The 19,851-nt window shown below is 44.7% G+C and overlaps 1 protein-coding gene across 2 annotated transcripts; it reads left to right on the top strand.

Annotated features, from left to right (window-relative positions):
* The first annotated feature begins 924 nt into the window (after positions 1-924).
* EEF1AKMT2 (EEF1A lysine methyltransferase 2) lies at positions 925-17,821 on the top strand. 2 transcript variants are annotated; one of them, XM_028513000.2, is made up of 6 exons: positions 925-1,073; positions 2,171-2,236; positions 2,739-2,853; positions 8,939-9,046; positions 13,430-13,646; positions 17,401-17,821. In XM_028513000.2, the coding sequence occupies exons 1-6, from the start codon at positions 940-942 to the stop codon at positions 17,520-17,522; spliced, it is 762 nt and encodes a 253-aa protein (XP_028368801.2). In that variant the 5' UTR covers positions 925-939; the 3' UTR covers positions 17,523-17,821. The 2 variants fall into 2 exon arrangements, with proteins under 2 accessions (XP_028368801.2, XP_035883328.1); XM_036027435.1 differs by having other exon boundaries at positions 994-1,073; positions 2,739-2,857.
* Positions 17,822-19,851: the final 2,030 nt, after the last annotated feature.

Here is a 19,851-nt window from a genome sequence, read left to right as displayed (position 1 = left end):
AGGAAACTTTCCTTTTGGTTGGAAGGTAGCCTGGCCAGGGGCCTTTGAGATCCTCGCCCAGGACATTGAACTCGCAGTATGTCATTGCTGCTGCAAAAAGCCTCGCTGACCTTGGGCACGTAAGACCTCTCGCATGGTGCTGCGGGACTACCAACGGCAGTCAGGCCAAGAGGCAGAGGAATTTCCACTTCACTGGTCGGGAGCAATCTCGTAGAACAGTCACCATCCACCTAGGGCCAGGTACAGGCGTGGAAACTGACGCACACTGGCGTTGGGAGCCTCGGGTGGGGCCGGGTGCCTGGTGAGGGCCGGAGCTGAGACGGGCATCGGGGTGTCCGGACTCTCACCCAGCACTCTTCCTTCCACAACACTCTGATCCCCCGGACTGGTGTATTTTGGGGGTGGGGTGGGGTTATAGGGCGTTCTTTTCTCTGGGCATACATTCCCACGTCCACCTAGCGGTGTCCTGGCAGACGAGTCCAGAAGGGTATTTGCAAGGCAGAATCCCAGCCACAAACGGAATGGAATTAGCTGGAAGCCGAACAGTGATTCCCAGATCTGCCCACGGTGTGGAGAGATGAGGTGATTTGTGTGTTTGGGTTGAGCAGTGTTGGCTTTACGTTTTCAGTGTGGTTTATCCACCGCCAGTCTTTTTCCAAAATTCAGTACCTTGAATAGTCCCTTACAAACAACAGTTCCCAAATATAGTGGCCCGCTGGCGAGCACCTTGAGGAAGGGCTGGCATCTGACGTTAGATGCAGGGGGGGCAGAAGGCGGAGGCGAGGCCCAGGCTGGCCCGTGTCTGAGTTTGGGTCCGGGGACTTGGGACGAAGGCGGAGCCGGGACCCAGAGCGGGCCGGGAGCAGTAGAGAGGGGACAGCCTCCCCTGCGCCTAGAGGCGCCACCCGGCACGTCCTCTCCGCCCCGCGCCTCGTCTCTATGGCGGCCACTCGGCAGTCCCGGGCGCGGAGCAGCATGATCGCGGGAGGAGGCGCCGAGGTCGCGGCGCGGTCCCAAGAGGACAGTCCCGGAGGGGCTGACTTTGCCCCGTCGGCGCTGGGGACCCGACAGCAGTGAGTGTCGCGCAGGGCAGGATGAGCGGCGCTGCCTGGAGTGCGCCCCGGGGTAGGGGACGGAGAGTGGTGGGCCCGGGGGGTGGGGGTGTCGGAAGGTGGGGACAAGCCTAGGGTGCGTGACGGGAAGAAGCATCAAGGACCGCCTTAGGAGAGCGTAAGCGGTGGGGGGGTTGGAGGCAAGGGATCCCGAGGGGCCCCTTTGGGGACCATTAAGAGACATTTAAAGGGGTTGGCATCTGATAGGCTCGTGGGTTTCGGGACGGGCTCTGAAGATCTTGGGGGAGGCCTTTTGAGGGTCTTGAACTTGAGGGGCAGGCCTGGGGGACGGGGGACAGGGTGGGGGCTATTGGGCGAGGGGAGGGGGCCGGGGAAGATTTGCTGGGCCGTGGATAGGAAAGGCTAAGGGTGCGAGGGTAGGGGAGTGGGAGCTCGAAGTGGTGGGGGTGTAGGGTGACCAGAGGAGAGAGTGAGAAGGGAGAGATCTGACCTAGAACAGATGCTTCGGAATTACTTAACGGGTCACTCCGTGAAGGAGTGAATGACAGCGGGGAAAGGTGGGGATGAAAGATGGTTTGGAGGGGTGAGAGGGGGCAGGGGATTCTAGGGAGAGAAGGCAAATGATGGGGGAGGGAGAGCTGGACTTAAAAGGAGAAAGAGTAAACCTTACAACATCCCTTAAGCGGGGCTTCTCTTTGTCGAGTTCTGTTGTGAATCACCACGTGTTAGTAGAAAACTCTTGTTTCCACACATTTTAAACGGAAAGTTTGGACCCATGGTTGGGACTAAGGGATCCTTGAACAAATACTTCGTGGTATGTTTGTAAGCGAAAACGTAGCATTTTTGTGTGTCGGGTATTGTCCTAAGTGCTTTACGTGTGTACGCTTATTCTGCTTGTGCATGTCTTTCATTTTTTTAAACACGAAGATGTTAGGAGATTTGGGCTGTGTGCACTTAGTGATGTGCACATAGTGACTAGAAACACTAATCATGTTTTTAAGCATCTGTCACAAATCTCTGTAACATTTGAAACATACATTTCATTCGTAATACAGTTTAACTCAAGAATCTTGCTTTGCATTTGATCATTTATATAGTTGGGATGCTGTCTATGAGAGAGGACTGAACAATTTCCAAGAATATGGAGATAGAGGAGAAATTTGGTGAGTTACAAAAAATAGCGGAATTACAATCGGCAAGATCCTGAGTGTGTGTTATCTTTATCTTTTAAATGCATATCCCAGAGAAAGGTGACCTGGAAATTTTGGCAACCTTGAACTGATTCTGGCTTTAGTGGGTAGATTTAAAGAACTTCTTTCTTTTAGTAGTCCAGATTTAAATTTGATGATGGTGTTATGAAATGACTCTCTTCTCGTAATTGTCCTTTTTAAATAAGCAATAAAATTTTGAACCATTGATATATACAAATGTTCATGCTGACATGGAGAAACATCAATAAGGAATATACCAACCTGATCTATTCTTGGATGTGTGTTTTTCCTAAATAACAGTACAGATGAAGCTTAAGCAGTTACAAACATTATCATTTACTTTCAAAAAAGGCTTAATTGAGCTTGTTGAATAATCTACTTAAATGAAATATAGTTGTAACCTTTGCTCTGTGTCCCTTTGTTGTTTGATTAACTGATTCTCTGTTTCTAATAGGTTTGGGGAAGAGAGTATCAATCGACTGACAAGGTGGATGCAGAGACAAAAGATTCCACTGGATGCTTCAGTGCTCGATATTGGAACTGGAAATGGTGTTTTCCTGGTTGAACTTGTTGGTACTTTTAGTATTCATGTGTTAGAACCCAATTTTAAAATGAAATTTAAAAAGCTTGCAGGCGAGGATACTGACCAGCTACATCTAAAGTAGCAAAGCAGCCACGCCCTGTGCTTTGAGAAGTCCCGGCGGTGGAAGGGGGCTGCCTGGGCTGTGAGAAGAAACTAAGGGAGAAGCTGGGGGATCCGAGTCCTGGTCTTGGTGCAGCCTCGACTCTGACCCAGCTGCTTAATCTTTCTGGGCTTCACTTTCCTGAAGATTTCCACTAGGGGATTTCTTCTAGCTCAGAACTCCAGAAGTCTTTGTGGTGTATGAGTAGGAGATGGCTTGTGGGTGGGGTATAAAGAGGGAGAGCATTTCAAGCAGCGGCAATGACAGTTACAGGCACTGAGGTTTGCAGAGCCCGGTGTATGCTGGGCCTGTGAATAATGGAAAGTCTGGTAAATGGAAAGGTCAAGTGTGTGTGTGGGGTGGACAGAGATGAGGGCTGAGTTAAAGGTAGGGCCCGTATCATGGTATACCATGCCCCAGAGCTTAGCTTTCACTTTTAGACTAAGGGGAGCGGTGAAAATGCGGCAAACAGTGGAATGAGATTAGAAAAATTTGTAATAGACTTTTCTGAACTGTTGAGGTGTAGCGTATATGTGTTAGAGTGAGCAAATCAAAAGACCGTGGCTCAGTGTATCGTCACAGAGTGAACACAGCTATGTAGCTATCACCCTGGTCAAGAAGTAGAATATTCGAGTCTCGAAGTTCCCCTTGAACTCCTTACCAGTCCTCTCTACATCGCTCCTTCTTCCTCCCTGAGGGTGTAGTGGGAGTGTTAATACCGTAGGTGCCTTTGCCCGTGTTGGAATAGCGAGTGGAAGGCTTCACCGCGTGTTCGCCCTGGTGTCTCGCGCAGAGCATTCTGGGAGAGGCACCGGCGGCTGCAGGTGGCAGCGGGTCATCCCTGTTCGTTGCTGCCAGAGATTCCGTCCTGCGGGGCTGCCGGGGTCTTGTGTATTAGTTCTGTTGTGTGCTTGTAGATTCCTTTGGATTTTAATAGTTTACTTACAGAAGCTAATGATTTCTCCTTTGAGACTAACCGTTTAACTGTAGCTTTAGATTTTTGTACGTACATATGTCTGTATGCACCCTGTGAAGAATGACAGTTTTACTAATTTCTTTCCAACCCTTCGGAACTTTTCCCCCTTTCCCCCCGGCTGGGACCTCCAGTAGAATGATGAAAATGAATGGTGACGGGGCATCCTGGTCTGTTTTTCCCCTTCCAGAGGACACTGTCAACATTTTACTGTTAGGGATGATTTAGCTTGTACGTTTGTTTTGTGGATAGCTCTGTTATTAGAGTAAGGGAGTTTCCTCCTATTTCTGCTTTGCTAAGCGTGTGTGTGTGTGTGTGTGTGTGTGTGTGTGTGAGGGAGAGAGAGAGAGGGAGAGAGAGAGAGAGAGAATGTGTTTCTCATGAATCTTGTTTATCAAATTCTTTCCTGTATCCATTGAGATCATTTTAAGAATTTTCTCTTTTAGTCTGTTCCCGTGGATGAACTACAGTCACCGTTTTCAGATGTTAAATACGTCCCTGGAAAAAACCCAGTTTATATAAACACCCTGTTTATATTACTGGATTCAGTGTGTTGATATTTTTAGGATTTTTGCAACTTTGTGAGAAAGATTGTCCTGTAATTTTTCTTCCTCGTAGTGTCCTTTTTCAGTGTTGATGTCAGGTTATGAGGGCATCATTAAAGGAGAATCTGCTTTTTGACAGAGTTTGTTGGCAAATGGTGTTTTCTTTTACCATGAATGTTTGGTAGAATTCACTGGTGAAGCCGTGTACCTTATGGGAAGTTTTTTTAGTAAGTGAAGGGTGAGATACACCTAGAAAGGTGAGCAGGCGATACGTGTGTAACTTTTACAAAGTGAACACCTTTGTTTCACTCATCAGCCTGATGGAGAAAGAACATTGTTAGCTCCACGGAAGCCTCCGGCGCCCTTCCCGCGGGTCCCATTCCGAGCAGAAGCACTGCTCCGACCTCTGTCCTCGCGCGGTGGGCTGTGTTTGGTACCGGCTGTGCTGGGTTCTCCCTGTGGCTTTAATTGTCGTTTCTCTGATCACCGATGATGCCGAGCCCCTTCCATGTGCTCACTCTCCGTTCCTATATCTTTTCTGGTGAAATGTGTGTTCAAACCTTTTGCCATTTTAAAATGGGGCTATTTGTGTAGTTTGTTAAGATTTGAGAATTCTTTATGTATTCTGGATATAAGTTCTTTGTCAGGTATATGATTTGTAAATGTTTTCTCCCTTTTTTTTTGGCTTGTTTTTTCATTCTCTCAACACTATCTTCTGAAGAGCAGTTGTTTTTTTTTTTTTAAGATTATTTATTGCCCTGGCTGGCGTAGCTCAGTGGATTGAGCGTGGGCTTCGAACCAAAGTGTCGCAGGTTCGATTCCCAGTCAGGCCACATACCTGGGTTGCAGGGCACGGCCCCCAGCAACCGCACATTGATGTTTTTCTCTCTCTCTCTCCCTCCCTTCCCTCTCTAAAAATAAATAAATATTTATTTATTTTTATTTATAATATTTTAAAAATATTTAAAAAATATTTTTTAAAAATATTTTTTTAAAAATAAAAACTTTTAAAAATATTTATTTATTTATTTTTAGGCAGAGGGGAAGTGAGGGAAAAAGAAGGAAAGAAACATCATTGTGTAATTGGGTCTCGTAACCACCCCGCCCGGGACCTGGCACACAACCCAGGCATATGCCCTGACTGGGAATTGAACTGGCGACCCTGTGGTTCGCAGGCTGGGGCTCAATCCACTGAGCTACATCAGCCAGGGCTAGAAGTTCTTGATTTTGGTGAAATCAAATTTATTAACTTTTCTCATATGGATTGTGCTTTCGTTGTCATATTAAAGACCCTGCCTAACCCAAGGTCACATAGGCCGCCTTCTGTATGTTCTTCTAAAAGTTACAAAGTTTCCCCTTTTACATTTAGATCTATGATTTGTTTTGAGTTCATTTTTGTTTAAGGTTTGAGATACTGGTTGAGGTTCTTCCTTTCTTTTTTGTTTTTTTGCATTTGATGTCAAATTGTTTCATCTGTCATTTGTTGAAAAGATTATTTTTTCTCCATTACACTGAGTTTTGTCTGTTTTTGACTCAGTATAAATGGTATCATGGTATCGTTTTGCATGTATTTTTTTCCCATCTGGCTTCTTTTGCTGAACGTGGAGTTTTTGTATGTACACTAGATTGTTTCAGCATCGTATATTCATGTACTGTATGAAAATAACCAGTTTACTTCTTTATTTAGTCATTCATTCATTCATTCTCCTGTTGATGGACATGAGGCCTGTCTCCAGTACTGTGTTGTTATGAATACCACCGGTTTTCCAAAGTGGTCCTCCTGGGTGGTGCCCCTGGCAGTGTGTGGGCATCCCAGTCACGCCATGTGGTCCTGTTGACCCCTGGCCTTGTCAGTCTTTGCAGTTGCAGTGATTTTGGTAGGCGCATGGTGGCATCTCATGGTTTATTCTCATCTCCCTGGTGCGTAAATGTGTCGGGCATGTTTTTGTATGTTTTTTGGCTGTTTGGCTCTTCTTTTTTGTGTAATGCTTCTTTAAGGTTTTTTCCCAACTAACAACTGGGTTGCCTGTTTTTTTTTCTTCCTGATTTATAGGCATTCTTCATGTTTCTATATATGTGACCTTTGTGTTGCAAATCTCTTTATCTAATCTGTGGTTTGCCTTTTCACTTTTGCAATACTGTCTTTGGATGAACAACAGAAGTTCTTCAATTTTACTACAGCTTAATATATAATGTTCTAAGCTCTGGCTGGTGCTGCTCAGTGGATTGAGCGCTGGCCTTGCAGACCGGAAAGGTTGCTGGTTCGATTCCCAGGCAGGGCACATGCCTGAGTTGCAGGCCAGGTCCTCAGTTGGGGCTGTGCCAGAGACAACTGATCTATGTTTCCCTCCCTCTCTTTTTCCCTCCCTTGCCCTCTGTCTAAAAATAAATAAAATCTTAAATAAAGTGATTAGTGATTTTTGATACTGTATAATAAACCTTTGCTTCCCCAGAGTCATAAATATATTTTTGTATGTGTTCTAGAAGCTTTTTTGTTTTCCTTTTCACATTTAAGACCCAGTCAGGTGTTCATGTTGTGAGGTGGCGGTCCATGGTCATTGTTTCCCCTACAAATACCGAGGTCACCCAGCACTTTCGATCGAAATGTCCCTCCTTTCCCCCGTCGCACCTCTGTCCTGTGTCAGGCGGTGGTATGTGTTCAAGTCTCTGTCGGGACCCTTTGGGTCTGTTGGCTTTCATTTCTTTATTTATCTGTCCATCCATCCTCACCTGAGGCTGTGTTTGTTGATTTTCCAGGGAAAGGGAGGGAGGGAGAGAGCTGAGCCATCCGACCAGGGCTGTCAAAATAACTTTCTGGGGATTATTTTATTAGAGAAGGTTTCTTGGCAAGGAATTCCCTGAGCATTTCTTCAGCTGACAATGTCTTTATTTTGCCTTCATCCCTAAGGGATGTTTTTGCAGAACACAGAATTCTTAATTCTTTTCTTCCAGTGTGTTAAAAATGTCGTCTCTCTTCCTTCTGACCTCCGTGGATTCTGACGAGAACTTGGCAGTCACTGGACCTGTTGCATTCCTCTGAGTAGTGTGGCATTTTTTGGGATGCTTTCAAGATTCTTTCTGTCTTAGTTTTTACCAGTCTGTTGATGATGTGCTGCTGTTTGGATTTCTGGGGGCTTGCCCTATTTGGGGTTCACCGAGCTTTTTGAGTCTGAGAACACTTTGGATGCACGTGTGTGCTATATGACTTCAGACCGGCACTTTTCCTCCATCGTTTGTGGCCTTCATTCCTCACGGCTTACTGTCAGCCGTCAGTCTTACCGTCGGTCCCCTGAGGGCAGTTCCCCCCCACTCTCACTCCCTGGATGCTTTTGAGACTTTTCTGTCTTTAGTTTCCATCAGATATAGTAAAATATACTGGTTTTCTTCATTTATATTATTATGCCTTGGGTTTATAGACCTTACTGAATTTTTGGCAATTTGTGGGGTCCATTGTTGATACTGGAAAATTCTTAGCAATATACCATTTTCTCTTCTGCCCAGTCTCATTTTCTCTCTCTTGAAGATTCCTATCATATGTACATTAGATATGATACTTTGGACTATTTTATGTCTTTTTTGTTCTTTCCTGTTTTGAATTTTCTATCCTTTTGTCATTGTATGCTTAACAGGGATTCTGAATTTTTTTTCTGTGTCTCATTTGCTATCAAGCCCACTCCCAGTTCATTAAACTAATCATTGCATTTTTAATTTGTTATTTGTTTGGTTCTTTTGTTACAGTTTTCAGTGATCTGTCAACATTCTCCAAATTGTTAGTATTTATTTCAGTTGTTTCAAAATCTGTTTCTTATCATTCTTTTATTTATGTGTTTTGTGGGTCTTTTTCTAATGTCAGTTTTTCCCCTTGGCTTTGGTCATTTATTGTATCCTTGAATGCCTGTTTATTCCTTACTGAGTGCCAGAAACTGAACATGAAGTTTGCTGGAGATATTTTGAGGCTTTGGATGGTTGTTGTAGAATTTGAGGACATCCGTTCATGGTTTTCACAAGCTCTGCTGGGAGAGCCAGCAGGCACGGGAGGAGAGGAGCCGGTCCGAGGCAGGTCTGAGAATCATTTGGCATTCCAGGTCTGATGGGGAAGGCACTGAGGGGGTTACGTCAGAAGTTAATGCCACATTTTTCTTCTTGAGGGCAGAAATATTATATGTAGAAGTATTCTCATTATCTTTGAGAAAATGAATTTCCTTTTGAAAAGGAAATCAAATATTATAAAAGCAAATGAATTGTCACATTCCATAAATTTAAAGTTTTACTTTCTATTTGGATTCTACAATAAGATTTAAACATTGTAGATTACTAGACAGTATATGTTACTTGAGCTATTAAAAATAAATACAACAGTCCTAGTCCTAAAGGAACATTATATAATTCATGGGCAAAACAGTATATGAAAACTTTTTAAAACTGAAGTATAAAATTACTTCTCTGTCTCCAGGCAAAACTTGGTTTCTCCAATATTACTGGAATTGATTATTCCCCTCCTGCAATACGGCTGTCTGGAAGTGTCCTAGAGAAAGAAGGCCTATCTAACATTAAGTTGAAGGTAACTATTATTTATATTACTATAACTTATTTTTATTTCTAATGAAAGTTATAACATGTAAATGTTTCTAAAGTATATTAATCATAAACGATCTACAATGAAACATGTTTAAGACTTTTTCGTCTAGTCGGTGTGGGGAAGTCATTCCCCCCACCCCGGCCCCCTCGTGTTTGCAGGCGCGCACCAGTGACACCTGGCTGCGCACTGACCAGATCTGAGCGTCGTGAGTGCGCGGGGTGCAACGTGCCGCCAGAGGCTGCGTAGTTTATCTTGTGATCTGTGAGGAGCTGCTGTCTCCTGCGTTTGTATTTCTAGCTAAGGCATCTCCCCTGATCTCTAGAGTTATACGCAAACTGTGTTTTACAATTCCATTAGGATAGTTAGTAGTCTCTCAATTAGTCCAAAGTGATACTCTTTTTTTTTTGTGAAAGCTTTGTTTTTATTTATTTTTAAAATATATTTTATTGATTATGCTATCAGAGTTGTCCCATTTTCTCCCCTTTATTTTTCTCCACCCTGCACCCCCCTCCCACCAGCATTCCCCTCTTTTTAGTTCATGCCCATGGGTCGTACATGTAAGTTCTTTGGCTTCTACATTTCTAATACTATTCTTAACCCCTCTGTCTGTTTTCTACCTGCCATTTATGCTACTTTGTATCTTTTCTCTCTCTCTCTCCCTCCCCCATTGATAACCCTCCATGTGATCTCCATTTCTGTGATTCTCTTCCTGTTCTAGTTGTTTGCTTAGTTTGTTTTTGTTTTAGGTGTGGTTGTTAATAATTGAGTTTGTTGTCATTTTACTGTTCATATTTCTTATCTTTTTTTTTCTTACATAAATCCCTTTAACATTTCATATAATAAGGGCTTGGTGATGATGAACTCCTTTAACTCAACCTTATCTGGGAAGCACTTTATCTGCCCTTCCATTCTAAATGAAAGCTTTGCTGGATAGAGTGATCTTGGATGTAGGTCTTTTCCTTTCATGACTTGGAATACTTCTTTCCAGCCCCTTTTTGCCTGCAAAGTTTCTTTTGAGAAATCAGCTGACAGTCTGATGGGAACTCCTTTGTAGGTCACTGTCTCCTTTTCTCTTGCTGCTTTTAAGATTCCCTCCTTATCTTTCATCTTGGGTAATGTAATTATGATGTGCCTTGGTGTGTTCCTCCTTGTGTCCAACTTCTTTGGGACTCTGAGCTTCCTGGATTTCCTGGAAGTCTATTTCCTTTGCCAGATTGGGGACGTTCTCCATTATTTTTTCAAATAAGTTTTCAATTTCTTGCTCCTCTTCTTCTCCTTCTGATACCCCTCTGATTTGGATTTTGGAACACTTAAAGATGTCCTGGAGGTTCCTAAGCCTCTCCTCATTTTTTAGAATTCATCTTTCTTCATTCTGTTCTGGTTGAGTGTTTCTTTCTTCCTTCTGGTCCACACCGTTGATTTGAGTCCCGGTTTCCTTCCCATCACTGTTGGTTCCCTGTACATTTTCTTTTATTTCACTTAGCGTAGCCTTCATTTTTTCATCTAATTTGTGACCAAATTCAACCAATTCTGTGAGCATCCTGACCACCAGTGTTTTGAATTCTGTGTCTGATAGGTTGGCTATCTCTTCATTGGTTAGTTGTATTTTTTCTGGAGCTTTGATCTGTTCTTTCATTTGGGCCATTTTTTTTGTCTCCTCTCACCTGTTACATAGTAAGGGGTGGAGCCTTAGGTATTCACCAGGGTGGGGCAACCCACATGGCTGCCTTGTGACACTGTATGTGGGGGAGGGTTTTGAGAGGGAACAGTGCTGCTTGCTGTACTCTCTGCTGGTTTTCAGTCACTTCCCACAAGCAAAGTGGACCCTTCTGGTACTGATTCCTGGGTAGGTGGGTTTGTGTACGCTCTAGGACCCTGTGGGTCTCTCCAATGAACTCTCCTGTGAGGCTGGGAGTTTCTCCTGCTGCCGCCTCAACCCCCACGGGTGTTTTCAATCAGAGGTTTGAGGCTTTATTTCCCTGAGCTGAAACTCTGGGTAGGGCAGTCCGCCTCGCTCCCCAGTTATTCCTCCTGGTTTATCTGCACATGAATGTGCGCCCCCTGCCCCCCGCCCCGTCCACTGCCTCGCTGGCCAGCTGCAGCCTTGCCCACCCCAGTCCTCCAGCCGCTGCCTTGCTGCGAGTCCTCTCTGCCCAGCTGCCTATCTCAGCCCCTCCTACCAGTCTGGTTGAGTGTTTCTTCTTTATCTCCTTGGTTGTCGGGCTTCCATACAGTTCTATCTTCTGGCAGTTCTGGTTGTTTCTTGTTTTTAAATTTGTTGGTGTCCTTCTTTTGGTTGTGCGAGGAGGCACAGTGTGTCTGCCTATGCCTCCATCTGGGCCAGGAGTCCTAAAGTGATACTTTTGGCTTCTTCCTTTAACCTGCACCCCGCACCCCCTTCCAGTCTCTCCAGTGATACCAGCACTCATTTACCAGTTGCACTAACCCCAAACCCAAGGAGTCATCCTTGATTTCTCTCTTTCCTTTAAACTCTGTATCCAGTTCGGTTGGTTTCATCCTCAAAGCAAATCAGGAATGCGGTCATCCCTTGGTATTTCTGATGCTCCCCACCAGAGCCGACCCACCGTCTTCTTCTGCTAAGACAACTACAGTAGCCACTTAAAGGGCCTCCCTGTTCCCCTTCTGGCCACCCAGCTGACTGTCACCAGGGGCAGCCCCGAGAGAGTGATCTTTACTATGCAAATCAGCTCTGGGACTTCCGTGTTCAGCCTCCTGGGGCTTCCCCTTTTGTTCAGAATGGAAGCTGGGCCCCACCCAGCCGCACAGAGAGCCCTGTTCCCTCTTCGTCGTTGAGGCTGCGGGCTGTTTCTGCTTCTGTCTGCTCTTGCGTGTCTCGCCTTTCTCCTGGCGCTCCCTGCCTGGGGGAGCTGCCGGACACCTTCCTGGGCTCGTTGGGCTCCTGTTCGTCCTGGCGGAGATCCCTGCTGGAGTGTTTAGAGAGGCCTGACTTGACCTGACTGCCTTTTCCCATACATTTCTCTTCCCAGCCCTTCACCATCTTTGTTATTGTTTCTATTTTCTTCATAGCACTGTATCAGAAATCACTCGTTTAGCTCGTTTATGATTTGCTTTTCCCTCTAGAAAATATAAGATATAGTCTTCTACAGTGCACTTTTTTCTTTTGATTGCTGTTCTATTCCTAGGGCCTGCAAAGTTCCTGCATTTAATAGGTGTCTATGAAATATCTGTCGAATAAATGTATGCTTCCACATAGGCATTCAGGACAGGGATGTCTTCACACTTAGCTCCTGAGATGGTGGTCACTGTGTTGCTTCGGGTACAGCGACTCCTTGGGAGTGAGGGAGGGGAGCGCCCCGCTCCGATGTGTGGAAAAACAAGGGAGTTCTAGATAGTACACTATTTATGATGACTTTATTAAGTTTGTATGAATAATCACCAGCTTATTGCATAATTACCTTTTCAAAGTAGCTTTTTAGAATTTAAAAAAAAGCTGTGTATTGGCAAATTATTTTGAGTATTTTTTGAAATTGGGTACCTCACTATTTCAAGTGTGTATAATGTCATTGGTTATTGAAAATGGACGAGAGGCCGATGTATGACTTCCAAATTCTAAAGTGAACGATATTTATGAAGTTAACTAATTGCAGGTTAAACAGCTGTTTAATTTCTTAAGCTTTAGGCCATTCATTCCTTTTGTTTTTAAAGATTTTATTTATTTTTAGAGAGGGGGATGGGAGGGAGAAAGAGAGGGAGAGAAACATCAGTGTGTGGTTGCCTCTCCCATGCCCCTTACCAGGGACCTGGCCTGCAACCCAGGCATGTGCCCTGACTGGGAATCAAACTAACAACCCTTTGGTTCGCAGGCTGGCACTCAGTCCACTGAGCCACCCAGCCAGGGCTAGGCCATTCTATCCATTAGTCGCTTTATCAGCCGCTGAGTCCAGGCAAGAGACTTATTTTCCTGTTTACTTGAGGCCACATAGCTTGTAATCCTAGCTAATAGTCATCTTGTTTCCAGTGACCTGTTTGAGTTCCAGTCAATTTTTGTTATTTAAGAACATGTCAAATGCTCTCCTGACCAGCAGAAACAATGGCAAGCCCTTCTCGGTGCTGGCGTTACTAGGCAGTACACCTGGCTTTGATTTGTTTCTGAATTTGGAATGTCCAGGAAATGCTGTCAGTCTCTCTTACTAATCTTAGCTTTAATGATCTTGGAATGAAGCACATAAAAGTTAGCCATAAAGTTGAAAATATGTTTATTACATGTAAAATGCCATCATAATGAATGGGTACTTTTATCTGTAACTTGTTACAGACTGTCACTGAAATTCCGTAAAGATCGTGTGTTAATTGTTTTCACATACGCATTGATTTTGAATATAGGTGGAAGACTTTTTGAATCTCCCCACAGAGCTGTCTGGATTTCACGTTTGTATTGACAGAGGGACTTTCGATGCCATAAGCCTCAATCCTGACAATGCAGCTGAGAAGAGGAAGCAGTATGTGAAATCTCTCTCCAGGGTGTTGAAAGTGAAAGGCTTTTTTCTAATAACCTCGTGTAATTGGACCAAGGAAGAGTTGCTAAATGAATTCAGTGAAGGTAATTGGCTATATGTTGTTTGAATGTGTGCTTACCTCGGGTTTAACGCCGCTAAATAGGTTTTTTTCCCTTGGCGTTACAGTGTTTTACTTTCCTATTTGTGGAAATTGCCTACTTTTCTTCTCTGTTAATAACCTGGGTATTGCTTTTAACTGTACATGCAAAGCACAAAGAAGTAACATTGGTTGAGATCCAGAGTCCTTTTTAAGCATTTCCAAGAAATCCTGGCAGTTAAGTACTAAAATTTATGAGCCTATAAAAATTAAGTTCTTTAGTTAAGCTGTATAATCTGTTACCTAGAGAATCAAACAAAGAAGGCACATATATTCTGCTTCTGACTTGAGTGAACCGACACACTGGTAATCGGCAATAATGCAAATGGAAGTAGTATTTTTTAAAGTCTTCCATGATGAGAGCTTTGGTTTTATAGATGCTTTATACGTCTCTTTAGTGGTCACTCAGAGATCGAGGGCTCGTCCTGTTGTTCGCAGTGTGCGTGGGACAATCGTGTGGAACAGTGCACAGAAACGAAGTGGGAACTTGGCAGTAGGAATGCCGCCCGTTAATTCCTGGGGAAATCTCGACCTTTCTCCAGATTTCTGGTGCCAAGACAGGATCCTTTTTGCCCCACGAGCAAAGCAGAATAGGTGCTGTGTCCGCTAAGTGGAGATTTTATGAGAATCGAGGGTCGATAATATGTACACAAACATTGTGAGTTCTTTGGCAAAGCGTTCCTTGCATGTTTTAGGGAATATTCTACCTGCCAGCTTATTCATGCAGTCAGTGCACAGGCATTTCTGGGAGAGCCCCTGCGCGTTTATAACTGGGTGTTTGCTTGTTTGTCCTTAGAGTCTTTCAGATTGGGATTAAGTTTTTCAGAGGAATGGGAGGAGTTTCCAGGACGGAGTATGAACAGTTGGTACAGTTCTAGATCTGTGGTTCAGATCGGAGCCTCTGCTGTCAGAGGCTAATGGGAAGTGAGTCTGTACCCGGATCACGTGGGCTGCATCTCAGAGCTGGTGTTCTCGGTGGCGAGGGACGAGGCGGCGGAACACCCAGCACACGCCCTTCTGTGCACCAGTGGCTCGTGAAGGCTCTGTGGTGTGAAGGCCGGTGTGTTTGAGGCTTGGAGCCTGGGCCTGTGGCTTCCTCACTCTCGCCTCCGGAGCGCGAGAATTACATGTGATTTATTGTCTCTTATTTCATGTCGTCGGTTTTATTATCTTCCATGTTAAATTTGTTTCCTTTAGAACTGTTGAGGCCCCATATCAATAGCCTTTCCCTCTTCCTGAAGCTTGACAGATTTAATACACGCTCAGAGTTACGCCGTGTAAAAGCAAGGTCCTTTCCTGGTCTTTAAATACAGGTGTTCCCTTTTCCCCTTGCAACCACCAGACAAAAACATATTTGTCTGTTTCTGATAATGAGGACCAGACGTCAGCCTGGTACAGAGCGCTTAAAGACGTGTCTGGGTCTGGGAACCACTGACTAAGTTTTTTAACTCATGTTCAGTTTCAGAGGAACTGAAGTCAGTGAAATGTTACGACAGGAACTTGGAAAGAAATGGTTACAGACAGCTGAAGGCCTTTGTGGGCATGCCTCTCTTAGACGATGGCTTTGGGTGTCACACGAGACACCAGCAGAACTCGCTGCTGTGGCTGCCTGCTGAGGGTGCCGCCGCGCGCTCCCCAGGACGGGCTTCCCGAGTCCCTTTTGCACAGAGCAAAGCTGGCTTCACCAGTTTTGAAGGTTCTCTCTTTCTTTGAAACGTAAGTGTTCCTAAAGCTGTGGAAACGAATCTTGCATTTTTCCTTCATAGCCCTATTTATATAAACATTTTGTGTTTTCATTTATTTTGGTGAGGATCCCTGGAAACATTTGGTAGGTATTAGGGTGCTTTAATTTGAGGCCGAGGAACTTGTCTTTCTTAGAACTGCTGAATTAAAAAACAAAAACAAAAAACAAACCCCAAACATGCTTATTACAAAAGTAATCTGGATTCATTATGGAAAAATTAGAAAATATTAATCCCAACACATAAGCATGTAGATTAAAATAAAGTCATCCATTATCTATCTCTGGATTATAACCACTTTTAATATTGTGGTGTGTGATCTTTGAAATATAGGAGCTTCAATTCTGTAAGGTTAGTCCAGGGAGTTCAAAGGTCAGTTGTGGAAAATTCACAGCTCTATTTGCTCTTAAAATTTTTATTATGAAATATTTTAAGTATAAGTAAAATTCAGAAATAAATATGGGTGTGTGCCCATGTGTCCACCAAGTATTAGAATATATAATGTTATCAAACGGCCTGTCCTTCTATGGAAAAGTTTTCTATGATCAATTTTTAATGCATATTTTAATAGTTATTTATTAAGATTTGCTGAAGTTTGATTAAGAATATGAATTTGAATGTGTAATGAAACAAAGTCTAAAACACCAGTTGATACAATAATATATATACCCCTTGTAGCATTTTTTCTGGGTTTTCATTTTATTTTATAGTTCAGGAGAATGCCACATTACCTTATTCTGGCCTTTGTGGAATCACTGCGAGTTAGCTGGGGCACTGGTGTCTGTAACCCCCATGCACCAAAACTGAGGATCCTGGTTAAGGTCATTGGACCAGCATGTTTTCCACCTAGTCAGTGGGAGAGCTGGGACTTGAACCCAGGACTTTTGAATACAAGTTACTTACTTTCTTCAAGACACTGCACTGCGCTACTTTGAAGTTATTAGTTCCTTGGCAGACCCTTCATTAGTTCAGTTTGGATCTTGATGTTTGGTTACAAACTTTTTTTTTATTGTGGTAAAATACAGACGTGGGCAAAAGTAGGTTAATAATAACAATAAATAGCCCTGACTGGTGTGGCTCAGTGGATTGAGTGCTGGCTTGTGAACCAGGTGCCCAGTTGGGTGCGCTCAAGAGGCAGCCACACATCCCATTGATGTTTCTCTCCCTCTTCCCTTCTCTCTAAAAATAAATAAATAAAATCTTAAAAAAATAGTAATAATAACAATAAATAATACATTAAGAAGTAATAATACCAAAATAAGCACCGTGTTTCACGAACTCACAGCTGTAACCCCACTTCGGCCCACGCCTGCACATACAACTGGTGAGATTCACCGTTACCTGGTTTTGAGCGCACGGCTCAGTGGCACCAGCTGCACCGATGGTGCCGTGCAGCCGTCACCACCTTCCTGCTCCAGAACTTTCCATCTTACAGATTCCCGTCTCCCCACGTGATTTAACCCTTCTGTGTTGAGTTGTACGTGTGATGCGGAACGAATTGCATTACTACGTATGAAGCTCTTAGAACGGTGCCCGACACGTGGCGAGAACTCAGCACCGGGTAGCTGCTTCCTGCAACCGGGCAGAGTCCGGGCTCCCGGAGACGCGCCCACTCCGGGGCGTGGGAAGTGGCCCGGGGAAGTGGATAACGGGGAAGTGGAGGAGATGGGGGTGGGGAAGAAGCAGCCTCTTCTCTGCGATTCGTGTTCGGTCTGGCCGGTTCCCCGTTCCGCCTAAGGGATTCGTGTTCGGTCTGGCCGGTTCCCCCTTCCACCTAAGGGTTTTGGGACGCGCGCACGACGCGCATGCGCGCTAGGAACGGAAGCGCCTGGGCCGCAGTGCGGTCCCCCTTCCGAGTCGGCGATCGCGATCGATCGCGTGGCTTTATCAAGGACTTGAAAGCCGTCATTGACGGTGGCCTTGAATTCCTAATGAGAGCGTTTGAATTCTGTCTGACAGGACTGGAGCTCTTCGAGGAGTTGCCAACACCCAAGTTCAGCTTCGGAGGCCGATCCGGAAGCAGTGTAGCGGCGCTGGTTTTCCAGAAAACGCGAGACTTCTCCTTGGACAAACCCAGTTAGCTTTTTTTTTTTTTTTTTTTTTTTAACGGAGCCCCTCGTCAGAGCAAACCTGACACAGAAAGTGCAAGTGCAAGTAAATGCTTAGTAAGTACACCGGACGCACGTGTCGGGCAGAAGCAAAGGTCACGAGCGTGGACGTGGGTGGGTTTTAGAGAGCAACAAAGAGTAACTTGAAATGCTCTTTTGTATTTGAAATGTAACTACTTTTTTCTTTTAGATCGAAAACAGTTTTCTGTACCTGCTGAACAGTTAAAAACTTGAAAGCAGTAAATGAATTCTCAGAAAGTATGTCTTCTTGACTTTTGTGCCTTGGTAAAACTGGATGTAAGTTTTCATGAAGAGTTGACCAAACTATTCCAGGGCCAGAAGAATAAGCAAAACAGCTTTCTTGGTGTTTTAGTAGAGTATTTATGAAATACGTATTATGAAATAGAGTATTATGCAATAATAAGCCTACTATTTTTGGTGGAATGGTGGCTATTTAAAACAGTTATTTAATATCTGAGAAAACCCTCTAGCCTTCGTGTATACAGTTAAACGGAATCAGGTAAATATATCAGTTGCCTAGAAATACTAACTGAGTGTGTGTTTTGGGGCTGATGGTATTTGCACACGGAGGGATGACCAGGAAGTGGAAGGAGAGACAGCCCAGAGATGCTGCTGCTGTGTGCTGGCTCCGTGCCGTCCCGGTGGACCTCCTGGTGGTGTCCCGGCAGGGATTACCGGCTCCGGGTTCCGCATGCCAGACGGCCAGGACAAGGTGCAGGCAGGGCTCTTCCTGGTGCCGGCGCGGAAACCGGTGAGCACGTGCTGCCTCCCACGCCTGTGCTGCCTCCCACGCGCTGAGTCTCGGCCTCTGTGCGCTGCCAGTGCAGTGGGGGCAGCGGGCCTGGTTGGTCCTCAGCAAGTACTGGTCCAGAAGGTAGGCAGTTGTTTTTAGGAGCTCTGCGGCTCCTCGTGTCGGGCGGATCTGCAACTGAGACTGTGAGTCATCCTTCGTTCCCGTTCACCGGCTCCCAGCCTGTGTTTAGAGACTCGCCTAATCGGGAACTGAGTTGCACTGTGCTCCTGGGGAAGGCGGTGGAAGCTGAATTATGCAGCAGGTATGCACGAGCCCTGAGGCACATGGGAGCACGGACTTCCGGCTGGGGGCTGTGTAGTCAGAGAAGCAGTATAGTAAGATTTTTGAAAAGATAAAGTATATTAATGTTTAATGCTGGTTTTTATTTGGGCTAGCATTTTAATATTGGAGTCACCATGTGAGGTTTTTAAAACAGTAACAGGATACGTGATGATTTTTAGCTTTTAGGCCTGTTGGGCTGCAGAATGAAGAGAATTTTTGTTTGTTTGGCGGACCAGTGGTAAATCTAGCATTACAACCTTTTTAAAGATTTTTCAGTTTTTGCCCCAGACTGGGGGCAGGGCGGGTGGTTGGATTCAGAGTGGATTTAACCAACTGCTTGGATGACCACCTGCCGTGCACAGGATAACCGGACACATCTACGTAAACTTTAAATACATACCCTTGTGTGAGAAACTTTAACTTTTAACATGTCAACAGTGAGCGATTAAAGCGCATGCTATTAAACTCAGAACTAGTGTGTTGGTTTTGCACACTGGACGTGGGACCTCACACCGTGGAAGCACGCAGTTTTCACTTTACTGAGGAGGTCTGGCCTTTGTGGTTTTTTCGCATTGCTATTCCTTGATTTCAAATATGATAATAGTGTGTAAGTACTTTCTTAAGAGTTTTGGACTGCGAGATACATGCTGTTTTAAAGCCCCAACCTAACGAAGCAGACTTTCTGTGTGGCCAGAATGAGAACACGGGGTTCTATCCGCCAGGAGCTCGGATGGGGCTTTGTTGAAAGGCCCCTGGAGTCCCTGTCGTGGGGGTGTGTGTGCCCCGTTTGCAGAGATGAAAGATTTTGGGGGTGGCGGACTCATGGAGCCGTTGGCAAGGTTAGGGAAAGGGGGCTGTCCTCTCTTTCTCCTCGGAGTTCAGACCTGCTGGGAGCCGGCCTCGCAGAGGCTGAAGTCAGAACAAGTGGAGGGTGCAGACATGCTGACAATAAATTAGTATTTTCAAATAATACCATGCTTTGAAAGCCAGGCCAGTAAATGTCACCGAGTTCCTGAAACAAGTCATAAGTACATTATTGTTACACTTGGTTTTGTTAGGTCACGTGACTGTGGCTAACCGGGGAAGAAATGATGCCGTTGTAAAGAGACCAGTGAATTACGTAGTGCGTGCTGTTTTCTCTGTGTAAGAAATTGGAATTGTAATTTTATTTCATCAAAAGATACCCTTATTTTGGGGAAACTTGTT

The sequence above is a fragment of the Phyllostomus discolor genome, chromosome 5 (genome assembly GCF_004126475.2).
Source record: "Phyllostomus discolor isolate MPI-MPIP mPhyDis1 chromosome 5, mPhyDis1.pri.v3, whole genome shotgun sequence".
Lineage (NCBI taxonomy): Eukaryota > Metazoa > Chordata > Mammalia > Chiroptera > Phyllostomidae > Phyllostomus > Phyllostomus discolor.
This window is presented reverse-complemented; position numbering and strand designations above follow the sequence as displayed.